This window comes from Telopea speciosissima, chromosome 2, assembly GCF_018873765.1.
Source record: "Telopea speciosissima isolate NSW1024214 ecotype Mountain lineage chromosome 2, Tspe_v1, whole genome shotgun sequence".
NCBI classification, from domain to species: domain Eukaryota; kingdom Viridiplantae; phylum Streptophyta; class Magnoliopsida; order Proteales; family Proteaceae; genus Telopea; species Telopea speciosissima.
Window position 1 is genome coordinate 54,574,628 of NC_057917.1, and position 18,082 is coordinate 54,592,709.

An 18,082-nucleotide genomic window follows, 5' to 3' on the forward strand; every position below is an offset into this window, starting at 1 on the left:
TTTATGGGCCATTATTTTTGGGTAAAAGAGGAATTAAGCAAAAGTAGTATGTCAGATAAAAGCACAAGATAAGTCTACGAGAACTTGACGAAGTGAGAGGACTAATTTGTGAGGAACAGTTGAGAAGAAAGAGAAACAGGAATTTTTATCACCTCATGCACTTAGGGGAGCAACACTCCCCCGACGGATAACATTTCTCTAATTGAATGTATACACTGATTCTGTTTTGAATTTCAATCAAGGAAGTGAAGACTTGAAGAGAACCTTTCCCTTTCATCGCGAAATGGCTAGCGAGGCCCTGAGAATATCTTCACCAATTGCAGCGTCTCTCTTCCTTTTTCCCTCCTCGCTCAGTCGCTTGCGTTCTTCCAAACACTGCCCAGATAGTGTTTCGCGAATCAGTTTCTCTCGAAGAACGACGACATTGAAATTTCCCGCTGGAATTTCCTCAATTCGCTGCTCAGGAAGTCCTAACCAAACCTTAAGGACTTGCAAGAACTGCAAAACTCAGTTCGACCCCTTACTCAATCACCCCCAGGCTTGCCGATTTCACACCGCTCATTTCGGTGGTAAGCATCGCTCCATTAATTTTCTTTTCAATTACCCTTTTAAAATAAGAATGAAAATCATAGCGGATGTTTTTGTTGGTAATCGATGATGGTTCTGTAAACTATCAAATTGCCGAATTAGTACCGAAAGTTCCTCATTGAGCGTTTATTGGTTGCACGATGTTCCGTTGAATGGAAGAACTAGGTAGGTATAAAGGATTGTGCTTTATCTTGGTAATGGTGTCCTTGATTGACGAGTTTGGTCTTGAACTTGTTGGAAATACTGAAATTGGATGGTATGTTAGAGTGATTATTGAACTCTTTACATGAACCCAGAAACATGCATGATCCATTACATTGTAAGAAAATAAGCTCTTTGTCCCTTTATGAGTTCTCATTGTCAGTGATAGAACAGTCGGAATACTTGCAAAAGGTTCCCAAACAGTTTTCTACTTCGACTCAGCTCGCTTCTTCTCTCACTTCAGCACTCTTTCCTCGCAAGCTAACTCTTATTACAGTTTCTCTGTTCTTCCATGTAGATTTCCAACAGTATCAGCTCCCTTTGCTGCTTCAAGCATGCGCAAGAGCTCAGTCCCTTGATACAACTAAATCTCTACACGCACTCATTATCACCTCGGGTTCAGAACAACCCATCTTTGTTTACAACAACCTTCTATCTGCATATGCTTCAATGGGTAAATTATTAATATCACGTAACTTATTTGAGAATATGCCCGAAAGAAATGTTGTATCCTATAATTCTATAATAGCTACTTATTGCCGAAATAAACTTGGAGTTGAAGCTTGGAAGCTCTTCTCCAAAATGATGGCATCAGGACTGAAACCAACTCAATACACCTTTGGCAGTCTCTTGTCTCTTTCTTTGGATTTTCATCAGGGATATCAGTTGCACACTATGATTTTAAAGATGGGTTTGCTTTACGTGGATGCTTTCTCGGGGACTGCATTGTTGGGTCTTTTTCAGAGGCATGGACACTTGGATGAGGCACTAAAGTTGTTTGAAGACATGCCTCAACGGAATATTGTTACATGGAATTCCTTAATAGCTGCATTTAGCCAATGCGGTTTTGTAGAAGATTCCATGTTTTTGTTCCGTGAGCTCCTGAGATCTGGTATCTGTCCATCAGAATCTTCATTTGTTGGTATTTTGTCTGGTTTTGGATGGGAACCTGACTTAGAATTTGGGGAGCAAATTCATGGGTTAGTTATTAAATCTGGCTCTCTATTTTACCCTTCAGTTGCAAATTCGGTTGTGAATATGTATGCGAAATGCTCCCACCCATGCTTTGCCGAGAAAATGTTCGAGGATGTGGTTTCTCGAGACGTGGTTTCGTGGAATGTAATTATTGGGGCATTGTTAAGGAGTGAAAAACCCAAAAGAGCTTTGGAACTATTCTTGACAATGTTCTTGGATGGATTTCTGCCTAACCAGACCACATTTGTAGGTGCTATTAGTTCTTGTGCCAGCTTGCAGATCCCAAAGTATGGTAAACTCATCCATGGAAAAGTCATCAATATTAATTTCAACTCTGATGTTTATGTAGGTACGGCCTTGATCGATTTATATGCAAAATGCTGTACTTTGGAAGAGGCTCATCTTTGTTTTGATGAAATTTATGAAAAAAATGTGGTTACATGGAATGCACTGATTTCAGGTTACTCCAGCAAGTCCTCTCCTATTTCAGTATATCTGTTGAGAGAAATGCTTCAGTTGGGTTATCAACCCAATGAGTTTTCATTTTCTGCTGTTCTTAAATCATCTTTGGCTCTAGAGATGCAGCAAGTTCATTCTTTGATAATAAGAATGGGTTACTTTCATAATGAGTATATTTTGAGCTCTCTTATTACTTCCTATGCCACCAATGTTTTGGTTTCTGATGCCTTGCGTTTTGCGACAGAATCAACCTTACATTTACCTGTTTTCGCCTCCAACATCATTGCAGGAGTATATAACCAAACTGGCCAATACCAAGAAACCCAAAAGCTGCTTTCTTGTCTTGAAGAACCTGACAATGTATCTTGGAACATTTTAATTTCAGCTTGTGCTCGCAATGGGGATCACATGGAGGTGTTTGATCTGTTCAAAGGCATGCAAATGTCTAAAACCCTGCCTGACAAGTACACAGTTATGAGCCTCTTAAGCATTTGCTCTAAACTTAATAGTCTGGCTTTAGCAAGTTCTGTTCATGGATTTATCATAAAGAATGAAGTCAGGTGTTGTGATGTATTTGTATGCAATGTACTGATAGACATGTATTCCAAATGTGGTAGCTTTGGGAGTGCTGTGAAAGTCTTCAATCAAATGAGAGAGAGAAATTTGATCTCGTGGACTGCTCTAATTTCAGCCCTAGGGATTCATGGTTATGCTCATGAGGCTCTCAAAAGTTTCAGAGAAATGGAACTCCTGGGATTCAAGCCTGATAAGGTTGCTTTTATTGCTGTGCTTTCAGCTTGCAGACATGGGGGTTTGGTGGAAGAAGGCATGAAGTTATTTCGATGCATGAAACAGATGTACGGAGTTGAACCCGAGATGGATCACTATGAATGTGTTGTGGACTTGCTGAGTAGATTTGGGTATCTGCAGGAGGCAGGACAACTTATCAGCAGGATGCCTTTCCAGCCAAATGCTATCATCTGGCGTTCTTTCCTTGCTGGTTGCAATAGATTTAACCACACAGACGAACAAGTAGTGGGACAGGAAAACAAGTTGGGACCAAGCTAATGAGTTCAACTTTGTCAACAGAGGTGTATGTAGATGGTCTCTAAAGTTAATCGGATTTGTTTTTGCAAAGGAGCAGTTGACAAACTGGGCTCATTTTATTGGTGATTATTGTGACGAGAAAGAATTTTGCATCAAACTAATTAGCTCAATTTTACTTAATCACTGGGGTGATAATATTATTGAAAGCTAATGGACTTTGTTATCCTGGGAAAGTTATCATGTATGCATAAAAAGTGGGGTTGTTCCTAGCAGGAAATGTCAGAGGAACTTGAAGCAACCCCTAAGATCAATTTTTTTTTTTGGGCTAGAACAAATCACATGGCATATATATCATAGCACACTTACTGTCCATCTGCTTCATCTTGTCTCCTCCCAACAAAAAAATGGTTCCCTGAGCCTCTCTGAAATACATGCCTGCTTGGTTGATGATCTTCAAACATTGAACTGTTGGGTTACCTAAATTCCAGAAAATGGTACTACAAAAATCCTTGGTGGGATTATGCCACCACATGGAATCAAGCTGGTGATGGAATAATGACTTCAGTAATATGCAGTTTACTTTTTCTGTACACGGATGTACAGAAAGATATTTGGATTGACAGAGAGCTCATCATTTAGGGAAGCCAGACTGCAAATGATTTGACTATAATTTCAGAGATCTGCTTAGCTTTGATGCCTATAAATATGCCTGTTCACAGTCCTAATTGTACATGTTGCATGGATGGGTTGTTAAAAAGTTGATAAATCCTGCCCTTTTTTTTTGTATGAGGCTTCTAGTTTCAGTTGGTGTTCTCATTAAGGTTTTAAGAACTCTAGCCAAATGTGGTAGGACACCTTATGTTGCCCCTATTACTTGGAAGCTCTACCTCCTGGCTTGTTGTGCTGAACGCTAATTGAACATGCACACACATTTGGGTCCTTGGTGATGTGGGGAGGTTTTATAATGGGATTTAGTTTTCTCCAAGTCCAATTTGGGACGACAAACCAGTTTGGGGTACTTTACTTTATAAGATTGTATGGTGTGTATGCAGCACAAATTCATCATCCATAAATTGAACTAGAAAGGATTGTTATTGCAGCTTGGGTTCAGAACAAACCTTGATTTATCTATTGGAATTTCTGAAATTTACTGAATGTTTCAATTGGACATACATTTATCTGTTATAATTTGTTTGTCACAACCTTTATTTTATATATATACACATACAACTGTGTCACTGATTCATACATTCTCTGTAGAGTCTCCTAGATTCCTCACGAAGACTCAATGTGTCCCATTGAAACAAAATTAGCACCTTTTCCTTGACCACTCTAACAGAACTTTTTTTAACTGTCAACAACTATAGATGCAGCTCATATGCTTTATTTTGTTGTTAGGCTACAACAACATGACTGAAGTAGCCACTAGCGCCAGATCTGTGGGCCGCTCTTTTATCAAGGGAAAAAAAGATCCTCTTCTTTGAGAAGCAGCTGCAATCTCATCTTCCAAACATGTACAACTCTGTTTTTGGACAAAATGTGGGCCTTGGAAAAGTCATGCTTAAGATATTTATTTTAGCGGTTGAAACTCAAATAGATGAATATTAGATAATTGAAAATAGATAGGAGAAAATGTTATGGCATCAGCTGGCCCCAAATAAAACCAATATAAAAGTACCTAGTTGCAAGTCCAGTCCAGCAGTTTAGCAATATGGGTTGAGCAGTCAGGGCAACCATTCAATCAACTGTGATGTATATTCTGGTAAGATGGGGGCATAACGGCCTTTCAGTGACCCAGTTCTGAAGTCAAGGAGTTGAACTGGCTGGACTGGTCCAGGTTTCAGAAAAATGGTTCTAACAATCTGTTAGCATTATTTGGAGTTCTTTTTTCTTTAGTTCAAGCTGAATCTTCTTTCTTTACTTATTTGTATAATCCAGCTTGAGGGGGAGTGTTGGAATATGTAATCCAGAATACCGTGGGGGTATTCTGGTTCTTTTGGGGTTAGTTTATTTTATGTTATTAGGTACAGTCGGCAATGTGGGTTTTAGTCCCACGTCGCCTAGTTTAGTCTATTTGTAATTTCCCCTCTATTATAAATAGAGGGGCTTACCTATCAATTAATTAATTCAAGTATTTTACAATTTCCATCTTTTCTTCTCTTTAGAGTTACTGGTTACAGGTCCTAGGTTTTCTACACAATCTAATATACATGTGAAGTGCTTGGTCTTGTTTGAATCTAGAATTTTCTGTTTCTCCATTAGTTTTTATTATTCCCTTGCGTGTATTTGTCATTGCTTCATCTTTTGCCTTTAGGTAAGATGTCATTACCATTTGCCTGACTAGCAAAAATTTAGTCAAGTTGGCCTCCTTACCCATCCAACTCTTTTCTGTCCTAAAACAGGAGAAACAAAGAGGAAGTTTGAGAGTGTCTACACCGGGGGAACCATGGATACACCTGACGCTGGCCAAGTCTTTCAATACTGGCATTGCTGTGGCTCTGAAGATCCTTTCGACCCTGGGTGCACTGCTGCTCCTCATTCCTCATACGACGATTGATAGAGGTGACTAGCGGGCAGCAATGATATCAGAACCTCATCTTCCACATTCAATTTAGGGATCTGTTGCCCATCATTGGGGGTTAATTTATTAACCTCATATTCCTCAGTCAATGCAGGTATCTGTTGCCCATCATTGGGGGTTGATTGAGCAAGAGTTTTCTTGCTTTCTTTCATTTTTCTCTCTCCTAATTGTATATATCATAGCATGTTTTCATTGTCACCCAATGGGACAAATGCTATAAGAAGATACTCTACTGCTGGAAGCCCAAAATTGGTGTTTGGTTTTACAAGTTGGTGTAAGCAGGATAACTTGTATTCCCTCCCCCCCCCCCTCCTTCTTCTTGGTATTAAGAGTACAGATCACTTGGATGGAAACATATAGAGACGACTTGCAAAAGCTAGAGTGAGAAGAGAATCAATGTATACGGGTGATTATCTATTGGTGTAGCAGCAATGATTTTTCATTGTTGGATCTAGTTGGGGATGGTGTCCTTGATCTTAGGCTGTAGCGGTCGATTTCATTTGCTTTGTTTGCTGTTGTATTGGGCTCCCTTTAATAAATTCCATGGTTATTCATCAGAAGATATAAAGACTAGGATCAAGTTTTCCTTCACCAGTGGAGAAGGAAGAATCCCTTCACTGCTGGTGATGTGAACCTGTGATTGGAACCCTATGTCATCATTAACTCCCACCCCCTATTGCAAAGGGTCGAAAACACTCTTTCCTAGTCCAATCAGATGAGATCCATGGTAGTTGTGAAGGGATTCCTCTTTCACCTTGGTTGAAGGAAAACTGTTTTTGACTAGACTAGTATGTTCTCATCTGTTGGAAACCTGGCTCTATAAGGGGGGTGTTAGTAGGACTCCAACGGAGTCCAATCTTGACACATGAGATACAACTACTACAAGAAACAGTCAAAGTATCAAGGAAGCCTACATAACATAACATGGTTATCTGAAGCTGACCATGAATTCCCTTAAATGAAAGATAAGTGGCTAAGGCAAAGGAGTGGTTTGGTATTTTTGTGGAGGATGGATGACTTGTAGCACGAATATTGCTAATCCAACCACTTCACTCGACCAAAGATTTCCATTTTCCAACTGCAGAAACCATCGCCTTGCAGAGAATCAAAGTTCACCACACATCAACATCTCTGTTGCAGGGAGCCAACTGCCGAGGCTCACTGAGTCTTGGTAAAGGATTAAAGAATCAGAATTGGATCGATTACTATACCCTTTCATAAATAATAAGAAATGTAAAAAGCAGGTTCGATTAAGTCTATTCCTAATGCTAAATAGAATGTAACGACTTTAGAAATCCTTGTGTAAACATAGTCAGTTTTTACATACGCTCGAATGACCCTTTCTCATAATGAAAATGTCCATACCATATTCCAGTTTGGTGCGGTATGGACTGAACTTATACTTATGGAATTGACTCGATTATCATATTGTAAGTTCATAACCTCAGGCTATTCCATTTTGGACGGAACAGGTCGACTAAGACTACGATTTTAGTTAGTACGAGGGATGTTGAAGTAAGAATAAGGGATAGACCGTAGAAGTTGAAAAAGAGTATCTTGAGCAATTGCAATAATTGAGTTCATTGATTTTCTAGTCGATCCCCAAAATCTAGGGTTAGGGCATAACTGGAGTCGATTCCTCACCAATCCAAACCAATTCTGACCTATCTGTATCCTGATTTCGGTTTCTCAACCTTGGTCTGGGTGTAAAATGTAAATTGATTAGTTTTATTATAGGTTTGTATTGAGCCTGGCCCAATCACAATGCATCCAAACCGAAATCGAAAATCTCGTCCAAACCAATGCATCTATGCACTCTCTGATTGGCCCCACATGCTGGTGCAGGGACTATACGACCGGTTAGTGTTCTTGTGCCCCTTCAAAAAAAGTGAGTGTTAAATGCAAAAATCTGGTAAGGGCTATTTTGGTCCTTCAATAAGCACACAATCTTAGCCGTTGGAATTTGGATCCCACAATTTAAAAGATAATAATACTAAAAGGGAAAATATAAAAAAAGAAAGATAAATGTGAATTATCGTTACGACTAGAGCTCAACCTCCCTCTCATCTGGTAGTCTGGCACCTACAGCTCCGGCCTCAGAGAGACAGAGATGGTGAGACTTGGCGGGAAGAGAGTGCGTCAGGTGGTGGAGTTTAGCGGGAACGGAGTGGGTCAGATTTTGGTAGCCTTAGCTACAGCTCTCCTCCTTCGATTGTTCTCCGGCCCTGGCCCTGCTCTGTTGCCTGCAAATGAGGACGTCAACGACGAAGACGATTACACTGTAAAAGATGATGATGGAGAACCTCATGTCAATGAGGAAGACCATCCTGTGTCTGGAAAAGTTTTTCCGGTGACAATTCAATGGAGCAACATCACATGCTCCCTCTATGACAAATCCAGCAAAAATGTAAGATATTTATTCAATCTTCTTTATCTGCTACCCCGCTTGGGGTTGTGGTGCTGTATGGAGTTCTACTTCCATGTAGATGCTTTTCCAGGTTGTTAACTTAGAGGAAAATGCTCGTTTTTGTGAATTGGTATTGTAATTTCTTGGTTACAATGACAGTCAGGACTTACTTTAACTTGGTCCAGTTTCATCTCGTAGCGCTGTAACTGTTTATTGGGAATTGAGATTCTTGAAATTAATTTGGGGATGGGGCTTGGTATTTTTCAATCATCGGGCAACCAGGATGAATGTCTGAGATTCTATCCACTGTTCTTGCCACTTTGGTAATCCGATTTCAATGAATCCGTGATGGTATATTATCTTTTAGGTACGATTTCTTCTAAATAATATGAGTGGAGAGGCAAAATCTGGAAGACTACTCGCGATCATGGGGCCGTCAGGATCAGGGAAGACAACACTGCTTAATGTTCTAGCTGGTCAGCTCACTACTTCACCCCGCCTGCATCTGTCGGGTCTACTACAAGTCAATGGACAACCTATATCAAAGAAAGCTTACAAGTATGTTCGATTCTTTCAACCCCACCAATCTGTTAGGCTTTATGTTGTTGATTTATTGATTCTTTCTCTTACGAGTTTGCTTGTTACATTTCTTCTTTCTGCAGGTTTGCTTATGTGAGACAGGAAGACCTTTTCTTCTCACAGCTAACAGTTCGTGAAACACTATCCCTCGCGGCTGAACTTCAACTTCCCCACTTGGCTTCTGCAGATGATAGAGACGAGTATGTGAGCAACCTCCTGTTCCGTTTGGGCCTGGTAAGATTCGCATGGCTTCTGGTTGGAGAAAAATTAAATATCAGAAATAAAACTTAAGGTATATTGAGTTGAATTTTATCACATTTACATTCTATTGGTGGCCCTTGTTTCTGCGTTCTGTCATTTACTGGGCCTTTTCGTGCTGAAAGTTTTACTGTTCTTGCCTTAGGAAATATTAAATATGTATGTTTCTTAACTTCATTTTCAGTTTGATTGCATCTTTGATACTTCTACCATTGGGGCAGCAGCATACATCCTGTCCCTATGTACAATGTTGAAGTTGAAGCTCACAAGCTCTTTTTGTCTTTTCCTCTGTTTCCCCTTGTTTTTTATCCTCTTCCCTCAAAAGGTTAGTTGTGCTGATTCCAATGTGGGTGATGCAAAAGTCCGTGGAATCAGTGGTGGTGAAAAGAAACGTCTATCAGTTGCATGTGAACTGATTGCAAGCCCATCTGTTATATTTGCCGATGAACCCACAACTGGTATGCCTGTCATCTTTTTATTTTTGAACTAGGTGTCATTACCCCATATATTATCAATGGTCAAAGTAGCTCTCTTTAACACTCTCTAAGATATTTTTGGTTCTTCTGCAAACTAAATCCTGATTCTGTCATTTATCTTCATTACTGGAAAAGTGTGTAATTAGCTTCGACCATAAGGGGTTTAATTTAATTTTCAGCGAAAGCATTTTGTAACTCTTAGCTGAGATTTTGGAAAGAAGCATTGATCTGAATAGAGTTCAATGGATAAACAAGATCTGTGTAGCTGACACCATATAGTTGGGATAAGGCTTAGTTGAGATGGGTATATCTGAGATTTTGGGCTTGTTGAATGGTGGCCATTTGGTTGAGTCTGATGTTTCTGAAGACCATGGTTCCCAGAAATGCAAATAGTCCAGATCAGATTAGCAATTTGGTTGAATCTGAGGTTTCTGAAGACCATGGTTCCCAGAAATGCAAATAATCCAGATCAGATTAGCAATCGGTCAGATCATCTCTTGTCTAATTGGGTTCTTCCTCAGAAATCGAACCAAGTCACACCTTTGTTTGGAAGGCAAGAGAATATGGTAGCTGGAAGTCAAGAATGAACCAAACCATGGAGCTCTTGCATGAAAATACTTGAGAAGGAGATTGTTAACAAAGAGAAAATAGGACTGTAATGCTTGGATGGTTAAGTGACCAGCCAAGCCCTCTATTTATAACAAAGTAAAAAGGTAAAAAGGTAAAAAATTACAAGTATATCCTCCTCATAGCCGACTCTAATTAATAGACATATTAGGGTTCGGCTATGAGGGGGGAAGCCAATTATGCCCCTGTGGCATACAATTACACAATTCAACAGAGATGAATGGTGGTTTCTTGGTCCACAAGAATTGTATTTTCTTTTGAAGATTTTAAAGTTTCCCAGTGACTGGCCAAGATGAATCAGCTTGGGTGGTATATTGATCATTTGAGGGCGAACCAAGATGACTGGATGAGGCTCCTGACTGTTGAAGTAGGCCGCTATGCTAATCTTTCCTAATTAGAAGTACAGCGCGGGGGACAGATGCAATATGACTGGCCACCTATTTGGAAATAATATAGCAGTGACTTTGTTTCACAAGAACTCTGAACAGTATCAAAAGGTCATATCAACAAAAGATGGAGGAAATTGAGATGTAAGGACTAATGGTGATGTGGTTGGAAGAGACACCAAGACTTTCTTGAAGTTCCGATAGAAAGTCCACTGCCTATGTGCCACATAAGATACTTTCCAAGAAGAGTGCAATCATTGAGGATACATTTCTAAACCAGAGGCTCACAAAAACAGTCACAAGAATTTATGGAGAAGAGAATGACAGTACTTTATCTGTTGTTTGCACCTGAATTTTCAAGGATATATAAGAAGATGCCACTACAGTTTACCATGAAAGCTAGATTCATCAACTTTGGCCTTTTGAATTATAACAATAATAGAACCTGAATCAGTACCTGGTCATAAGAAAGAAAGAAGAGAAGAGAGAAGTTGAAGAGAAGATAAGAGAACGGAAGAGAACACAGCCCACGGTTTGAGTAATGGGCAGAATACTCAAACCGTGGGGTGGGGGAGTGTATTTATATTTATCCAAGAGCAATTACAGTGTAAAGACTGGATCCATACCCAGAATTGACTTAAAAGTAAAGACTGATAAATATGACAATAGTACCCCTAACATATTGAACCGACATATACATGTAAACCCATAAAGTCAACCCACATAATTACATAACTTAACACTCCTCAAGCTGGAGCATAGATATCACCCATGTCCAGCTTGGAACACCCTTGGAGAAATACATTTCGAAACAAAGCTTTGGTAAACAATCCTCCAAGTTGATTATTCGAGCTAACAAACAGAGTGGAAATCAATTTTTTTATCACTGCATCCCGAACAAAATGACAATCCACTTTAATAGGTTTAGTCTTAACATGAAAAACAGGATTACTAGCAATGTAAATAGCTGCCTGGTTATCATAAAACATGCCCATTGGTTTGCTGATCAGTAAACCAAGCTCCAAAGAATCTAAGCCACATCAATTCAGCTGCAGTGTTAGCCATTGCTCTGTACTCAACTTCAATACTCGAGCGGGCTACTGTAGTTTGCTTTTTACTCCTCCATGTAACAAGATTACTCCCGACAAAGGTACAATAGCCTGTAGTAGATCTCCAATCACCATCCACCAGCCTAATCAACATCAGAATAACCAATAATATTGGTGTCCATTATGGCGATACATTAGACCTTACCCAAAGGTACAATAGCCTGTAGTAGATCTCCAATCACCATCAACACCAGCCTAATCAACATCAGAATAACCAATAATATTGGTGTCCATTACGGCGATAAATAAGGCCTTACCCTGGAGCACCCTTAAGGTATCTCAGTATACGACATGCTGCCTCCAATGAACCTACTTAAGTGACTTCATAAACTGACTAATCACACCAACATCAAAGGATTTATCAGGTTGGGCAACGGTAAGATATATAAGTTTGCTGATATATATATTAATTTGATTTCAATTCATTTCACTCATAACCAAACGGAGTCTTTTACGGATAATGGAAGAAGGGAAATAGGTAGCAACTCCTTTTGTTTGGATAAGTTTTTTGTTTTTTAAGGCTTTAATCAGCATCATGGTCTAGAATTTGATGAGGCCTTCAGCTCATTTAGACCTATTGCTTTTTGCTTTATTCTTGCTATTATCCACGAGCACCAACGTATTGGAGATTTCCTTTGCAAATGGCGACCTCAGTTAGTAATCATTCCTGTAGAATCCTTCTGGACCTCTTCAATCTCATGCTTGCGATCTGTAGGAAGCTCTGGCATTTAACGTCCATTTTCTGTAATTTTATTTACTCTTTTGCTTCATCTTGATAACCATTATCTTCTCTCAACTGCAAACAAAGGGCTTAGAACTTTTCTTGACTATACACCAACCTTGTGTGAGAATGGGTGGAGTTAGTTTTGATGCTGAGAATTGATATGATGAATGGAGTTCTGGTGTATGCAGGGCTCGATGCCTTCCAGGCAGAGCGGGTAATGGAGACATTCCGGCAGCTTGCAGAGGATGGACACACTGTAGTTTGTTCCATTCACCAGCCTAGGGGTTCAGTGTACAGAAAATTTGATGACATTGTATTGCTAACTGAAGGTGCACTGGTTTATGCTGGTCCTGCTCATGGAGAACCACTTGCATACTTCTCAACATTTGGGTTGCTAGCTAAACCTCTCCTCTCTTGTATTCATTATGTTAAAGCTATCTGCTATCTGAAAGTCTTCTCTTTGTTAGTGAATGCTAAAGTAATGTATTATTAATTCATGAATCTGGCAGTCTAAGGTCTTTGAAACCATTCACCTCAGCATAGGTTGTCCGTTTTCTTCTCTAGGGCTTTATACCATTAACTTTTTTTTTTTGGATGGATAATAAATTATATTCAGTGAGCTCAAAAGAATACATATAAGCTCTCCAAAGGGGGAGGCAGAAGGAAAGGAAAAAAGAAAAGAACAAATGAACAGCTAATCACCCTGATGGGTTTCCAGAAGCCTAAAGGATTAGATTTCAGAAACTTAGATTAAACCAGAATCACATTTGTAAAAGTGTCCAGAATTGATGAAACTGATGTAGAGACTAGAACAAACATCTCCATTGTTTCTCTCCTTCTCTAACAGCCCCTTCTTCACCTTCGAACCTTTTTTCTTCTCCTTCTTCTCCTTCTTCTTGTCTTCTCCTTGGTCCTAAATCTGTACAAAGGACAGCACTTATGAGGTAGACATTGATCTTGTGCTGTCCTTCTTTTACCTCAATCAGAATATGTCTTAAAGACAGTCCATTGGAGATCGAGAAGAGCTGTTGCCTTTATTTCTGCATTTTTGGAGTCTTCATCCATTGAAGATCGAGCCAACTGTTGGAGTTCGAGTCTTCCCTCTTGAAGATCCACACCAGCATACCTTGGACAACAGTGTATTGATCATCTCTATCAAAAATTTTCAGATTCAGCCCAAAAAAGCAGAAGAGTCGATCTCAGCATTTAGGGTTTTTCAAAACCCTAACACCCCAATCGATTTAGGGTTTCCCTTTTCTGTTGAGGCTGATTTTTTTAGGGTAGTTTCTCTCATATTAGGAAAGTACTCGATCCAAATTTGAGCCTTTTCTATCGGGTATTTTTGGAGTTACTGCTGGTGCACTTCTCAGCCCTTCTACACTGCTACCAGAGTGCTCAACAGGTGTTTGATGAATTGCCTCTTATAGTTCTCCTTCTCCGATTAGTTTGAATTTTTGAGGACTACTTCCATCCTCATTGAAGAGTACTCAATCAAATTTTTTAGCTCAGTTCATTGAAGATTTCTTGGGTTACTGCTGCTACATTTCTCAGCCCTTCTCCTACACTGCTGCATCTTCAACATGACTGGCTCAGGGACTGTTTCAGATGTCACTTCAGCATCCTCCGATGGATAGCCTAGGAGTGATTATCTCCCTTATGCTGCTGCCCTTAAGCTTGACAGTACCAACTACTTGATGTGGTCCAGATCCATGTACTTGACTATTGCAGGCCGAGACCTTACTGGATACATCACTGGCACCACTGTTAAACCAGCTGAAGAAGGTCCTACCAAGAAAAGATGGATTGCAAATGACTCTAATGTGATGTCTTTCTTACTCAACTCTATGCAATTTGATATTTCTAGTGGGTATTTGTTACTAGATACTGCAGCCCAGATCTGGGCAGTTGCAAAGCAGATATATGGTCAGGTTGGGAATGATGCCCAGGTGTATGAACTTCGTAAGAAGGTTCATGACACCCCCCAAAAGGAACTATCTGTCTCCCTGTACTGGGCAGCCCTCTGAAGCTTATGGCAGAAACTTGATCATTATTCCGACTACCAGCCTACCAATGTTGCAGATATTGCTGCATATACCAAGCATGTGGACAAGATTCGAGTGTATGATTTCCTTACTGGTTTGAATGTCGAGTACGGTCGGATTTGGATTCAGATTTTGAGTAGAGTTCCTTTTCTTCTTTGGAGCAGTCCTATGCATTGGTCCTCACAGAGGAGAGTCATCAAGCTGCTATGTTGCACGCTCCTACCATTGACCGATCAGCCCTCCAAGTTGGGGCCAGCCCTACTCCCACTACAGAGATTTCAGCTCATTTGGGTGCTTCTTCGAAAGAGGCTGTTCGATGTGAGCATTGCAACAAACCATTTCATACAAAGGCTACTTGTTGGAAGCTCCATGGGAAGCCAGATGACTTTGAAGCCAAACGTGCAGCCAAAGGTAAACCCAAGACCAAGGCTCATCACACAGAGACAGTTGACACTTCACCTCCTACTGATGTGGGTCTTTCCCTAGAGGAGCTACAGGCCTTCCGTCGCATGTTGAGGGCTTCATCTGCTTCTTTTGCATCCTCCACTGCCAATGCACCAACAACTTCAGGTTCCCATTTTGCCCAGTCAGGTATTCCTTTCGGTGGTCATTGTGCATCGGTTATTTCCAATCCGTGGATTATAGACTCCGGTGCCACTGACCACATGACAGGTTCTTCAAATCTATTTCATAAGTATTTCCCTTCGTCTGGTAAAGACAAAGTTCGAGTAGTAGATGACACCCTCTCTTCTATATCTGGGAAGGGTTTCATAAGCTGCTCTCCCTCTCTTACCCTGGCTTCAGTTCTACATATTCTTAACTTTACTACTAATCTTCTTTCTATTAGTAGTTTGACCCGAGATTTGAACTGTAAAGTAACATTTTATCCTGATCATTGTGTTTCCAGGATCTGGCGCATGAGAGGACAATTGGATTGGGTAGGGTGCATGGTGGTCTCTACTTGCTTGAGGGCACTTCTACATCAACAGCCTTGCCTTCTCAGCTTCATTCTCCTCATCCTTAGCTTCCGTTTGCATTGTCAACTTTTTTGTATAAATGGCACTACCATTTGGGTCATCCCCCCTTAGGGATTTTATCTATTTTGTTTCCTAAACTAGTTCAAGAATGTAATCGAATTGAGTTTTTTTGTGTAGCCTCTGTTATGGCTAAACAAACTCGTTCTACTTATTCTCCTACTAATCAAAGAAGCAGTGCTTTTTCATTTGGTTCATACTGATGTATGGGGTCCCTCTTATCGTACTTCCATTTTTGGTCATTGTTGGTTTGTTACTTTTATAGATTGTCATTCCCGTCTTACTTGGGTTTATATGATGCAACATAAGAGTGAGGTATTTCATTGTTTTCAGCTATTCCATAAAATGGTTCAAATCCAGTACCAAGCTACCATTAAATTTTTTAGGAGTGATAATGAAACTAAGTGCACAGAGGGCCAGTTTTAAAAATACCTAGTTGATCATGGCATTATTCACCAAACCAGTTGTATTGGCACCCCTGCCCAAAATGGGGTGGCCGAAAGAAAGAACCGGCACCTCTTGGAAGTAGCCTGTGCTCTCATGTTTGCTCACCATGTCCCTTTCCAATACTGGAGTAATGTTGTTCTTACCGCTGCTTATCTCATAAACCGCATGCCTACTCGTTTTTTGGATGCTCGATCTCCTATTGAGATATTGGAGGGGTCTTCCTCTTTTATTGTTCCTCCCCGCACTTTTGGATGTGTCTGTTATGTCCATGACACATTCTCCTGGCAAGTTTGAACCACGTGGGCTGCGGTGTATTTTTCTTGGGTATTCTCCAACCCAGAAGGGTTATCGGTGCTACTTTCCTCCTACTCGCCGGACTATGGTGAGTATGGATGTTATCTTTCATGAGTCAATTTCCCACTATTCTCTGCCTCCTTTTCAGGGGGAGAGTACTAGTAATAGTGAAAATGTGGCTGTCCATGAGTTTTTTCCTCCTATCATCACTGAGATTCCAACACAGGGGGAGCCTATTCCTCAGGTTAAGAAGAAGTTGATAGATGATCCCAACCTCACAACCTTTTATCGGAAGAAGTTAAAGAAGAACAATCAAGTTGAGATCACTACCACAACAACACCTGAACCTGTCGAATTGGAGCCTCCTGAGCCAGAACCGAGCTCCACTGGTAATCCCTCTTCTCCTCAACCTTCTCTTGATCTTGATTTACCTATTGCTCATTGTAAAGGCACTAGGTCTTGCACTCAACACCCCATCTCTCATATTGTTTCTTCTGATGCATTATCTACTTCTTATCGTACATTTGTTTCTTCTCTTTCCGTTGTTGGTATTCCACACAATTGGCAGGAGGCCCTTATAGATTTGAAGTGGAAAGCAGCCATGGTAGAAGAAATGAATGCCGTAAAGAAAAACAACACATGGGACATTGTAGCTCTTCCTCCAGGGAATAAACCAGTTGGGTGTAAGTGGGTGTTGGTGGTCAAGCAGAAAATTGATGGCAGTGTACAGATACATGGCAAGACTTGTAGCTAAAGGATTCACTCAAACCTATGGGATTGATTACCAGGAGACCTTTGCCCCAGTTGCCAAGCTGAACACAGTTGGAGTTTTATTGTCATGTGCTATGAATCTAGGGTGGGATCTACAACAACTTGATGTGAAAAATGCTTTCCTCCATAGAGAGCTTGATGAGGAAGTGTGCATGGAAGTTCCTCCTGGTTTTTCCTCTGACATAACCAGTGGACAAGTTTGTAAGTTGAAGCGTGCTCTATATGGCCTCAAACAGTCTCCTAGAGCTTGGTTTGACAGATTTCATAAGGCCATGACATCTGTGGGGTTCAAACAAAGCAATGCTGATCATACTCTGTTTATCAAATGTTATGGTGATAAGGTCACAATCCTTATTGTATATGTAGATGACATAGTTTTGACTGGAAATGAAGTGAGGAGATAAATCACCTTAAGGAGTTCCTCGGACATGAGTTTGAGATCAAGGACCTAGGAAAGCTCAAGTATTTTCTTGGGATAGAAGTTGCTAGATCATCAAAAGGCATCTATCTTTCCCAGAGGAAATACATCCTAGACCTTTTATCAGAGACAGGGCTGTTGGGTTGTCATCCAAGTGATACTCCTCTTGAAGCTAACACCAGGCTAAAGGAAAGTGATGGAGAACCAATTGAAAGAAGTCGTTATCAGAGGTTGGTAGGAAATTGATCTACTTATCTCACAAACGACCTGACATTGCCTTTGCTGTGAGCCTTGTAAGCCAGTTCATGCATGATCCCTATTCCACACACATGGACGCTATTCTTCGCATTCTCTGTTACTTGAAGGCAGCTCCAGGGAAAGGAATTCTCTTATCCCCACATGATCACTTGAGGGTTGAAGCCTATACAGATGTTGATTGGGGTGGCTCTCCAGATCGTAAGTCAGCCACAGGGTATTGCACCTTTATTGGAGGCAATCTTGTTGCATGGCGCAGCAAGAAGCAAAATGTGGTGGCCAGATCAAGTGCCGCAGCTGAATTTCGTGCAATGGCCCAAGGCATTTATGAGTTGTTATGGATTCGAGGTTTACTTCAAGACATTGGTGTTCCTACTCCTCTTCCTATGATGCTATGTTGTGAC

The 18,082-nt window shown here is 40.5% G+C and overlaps 2 protein-coding genes across 2 annotated transcripts in view; both read left to right on the forward strand.

Moving 5' to 3' along the window:
- LOC122649912 (ABC transporter G family member 7) overlaps window positions 1-18,082 on the forward strand; it is a 75,865-nt gene that overhangs the window by 12,017 nt on the left and 45,766 nt on the right. Inside the window, exons 2-6 of the mRNA XM_043843172.1 lie at window positions 7,951-8,258; window positions 8,626-8,816; window positions 8,921-9,071; window positions 9,421-9,553; window positions 12,606-12,807. Coding sequence (XP_043699107.1) covers window positions 7,962-8,258; window positions 8,626-8,816; window positions 8,921-9,071; window positions 9,421-9,553; window positions 12,606-12,807 — 974 coding nt within the window. The 5' untranslated portion in view covers window positions 7,951-7,961. The remainder of the gene's footprint in view (window positions 1-7,950; window positions 8,259-8,625; window positions 8,817-8,920; window positions 9,072-9,420; window positions 9,554-12,605; window positions 12,808-18,082) is intronic.
- On the forward strand, window positions 235-3,818 carry LOC122649915 (pentatricopeptide repeat-containing protein At3g58590-like). The gene is made up of 2 exons (XM_043843175.1): window positions 235-569; window positions 2,609-3,818. The coding sequence occupies exons 1-2, from the start codon at window positions 284-286 to the stop codon at window positions 3,289-3,291; spliced, it is 969 nt and encodes a 322-aa protein (XP_043699110.1). The 5' UTR covers window positions 235-283; the 3' UTR covers window positions 3,292-3,818.

Bases quoted from the DNA above. Each gene is read 5' to 3' on its own strand.
- LOC122649915 (XM_043843175.1), top strand. From the start codon at position 284: ATGGCTAGCGAGGCCCTGAGAATATCTTCACCAATTGCAGCGTCTCTC. The intron at 570-2,608 runs GTAAGCATCGCT...TTTTAATTTCAG, and splicing joins TCACACCGCTCATTTCGGTG to CTTGTGCTCGCAATGGGGAT.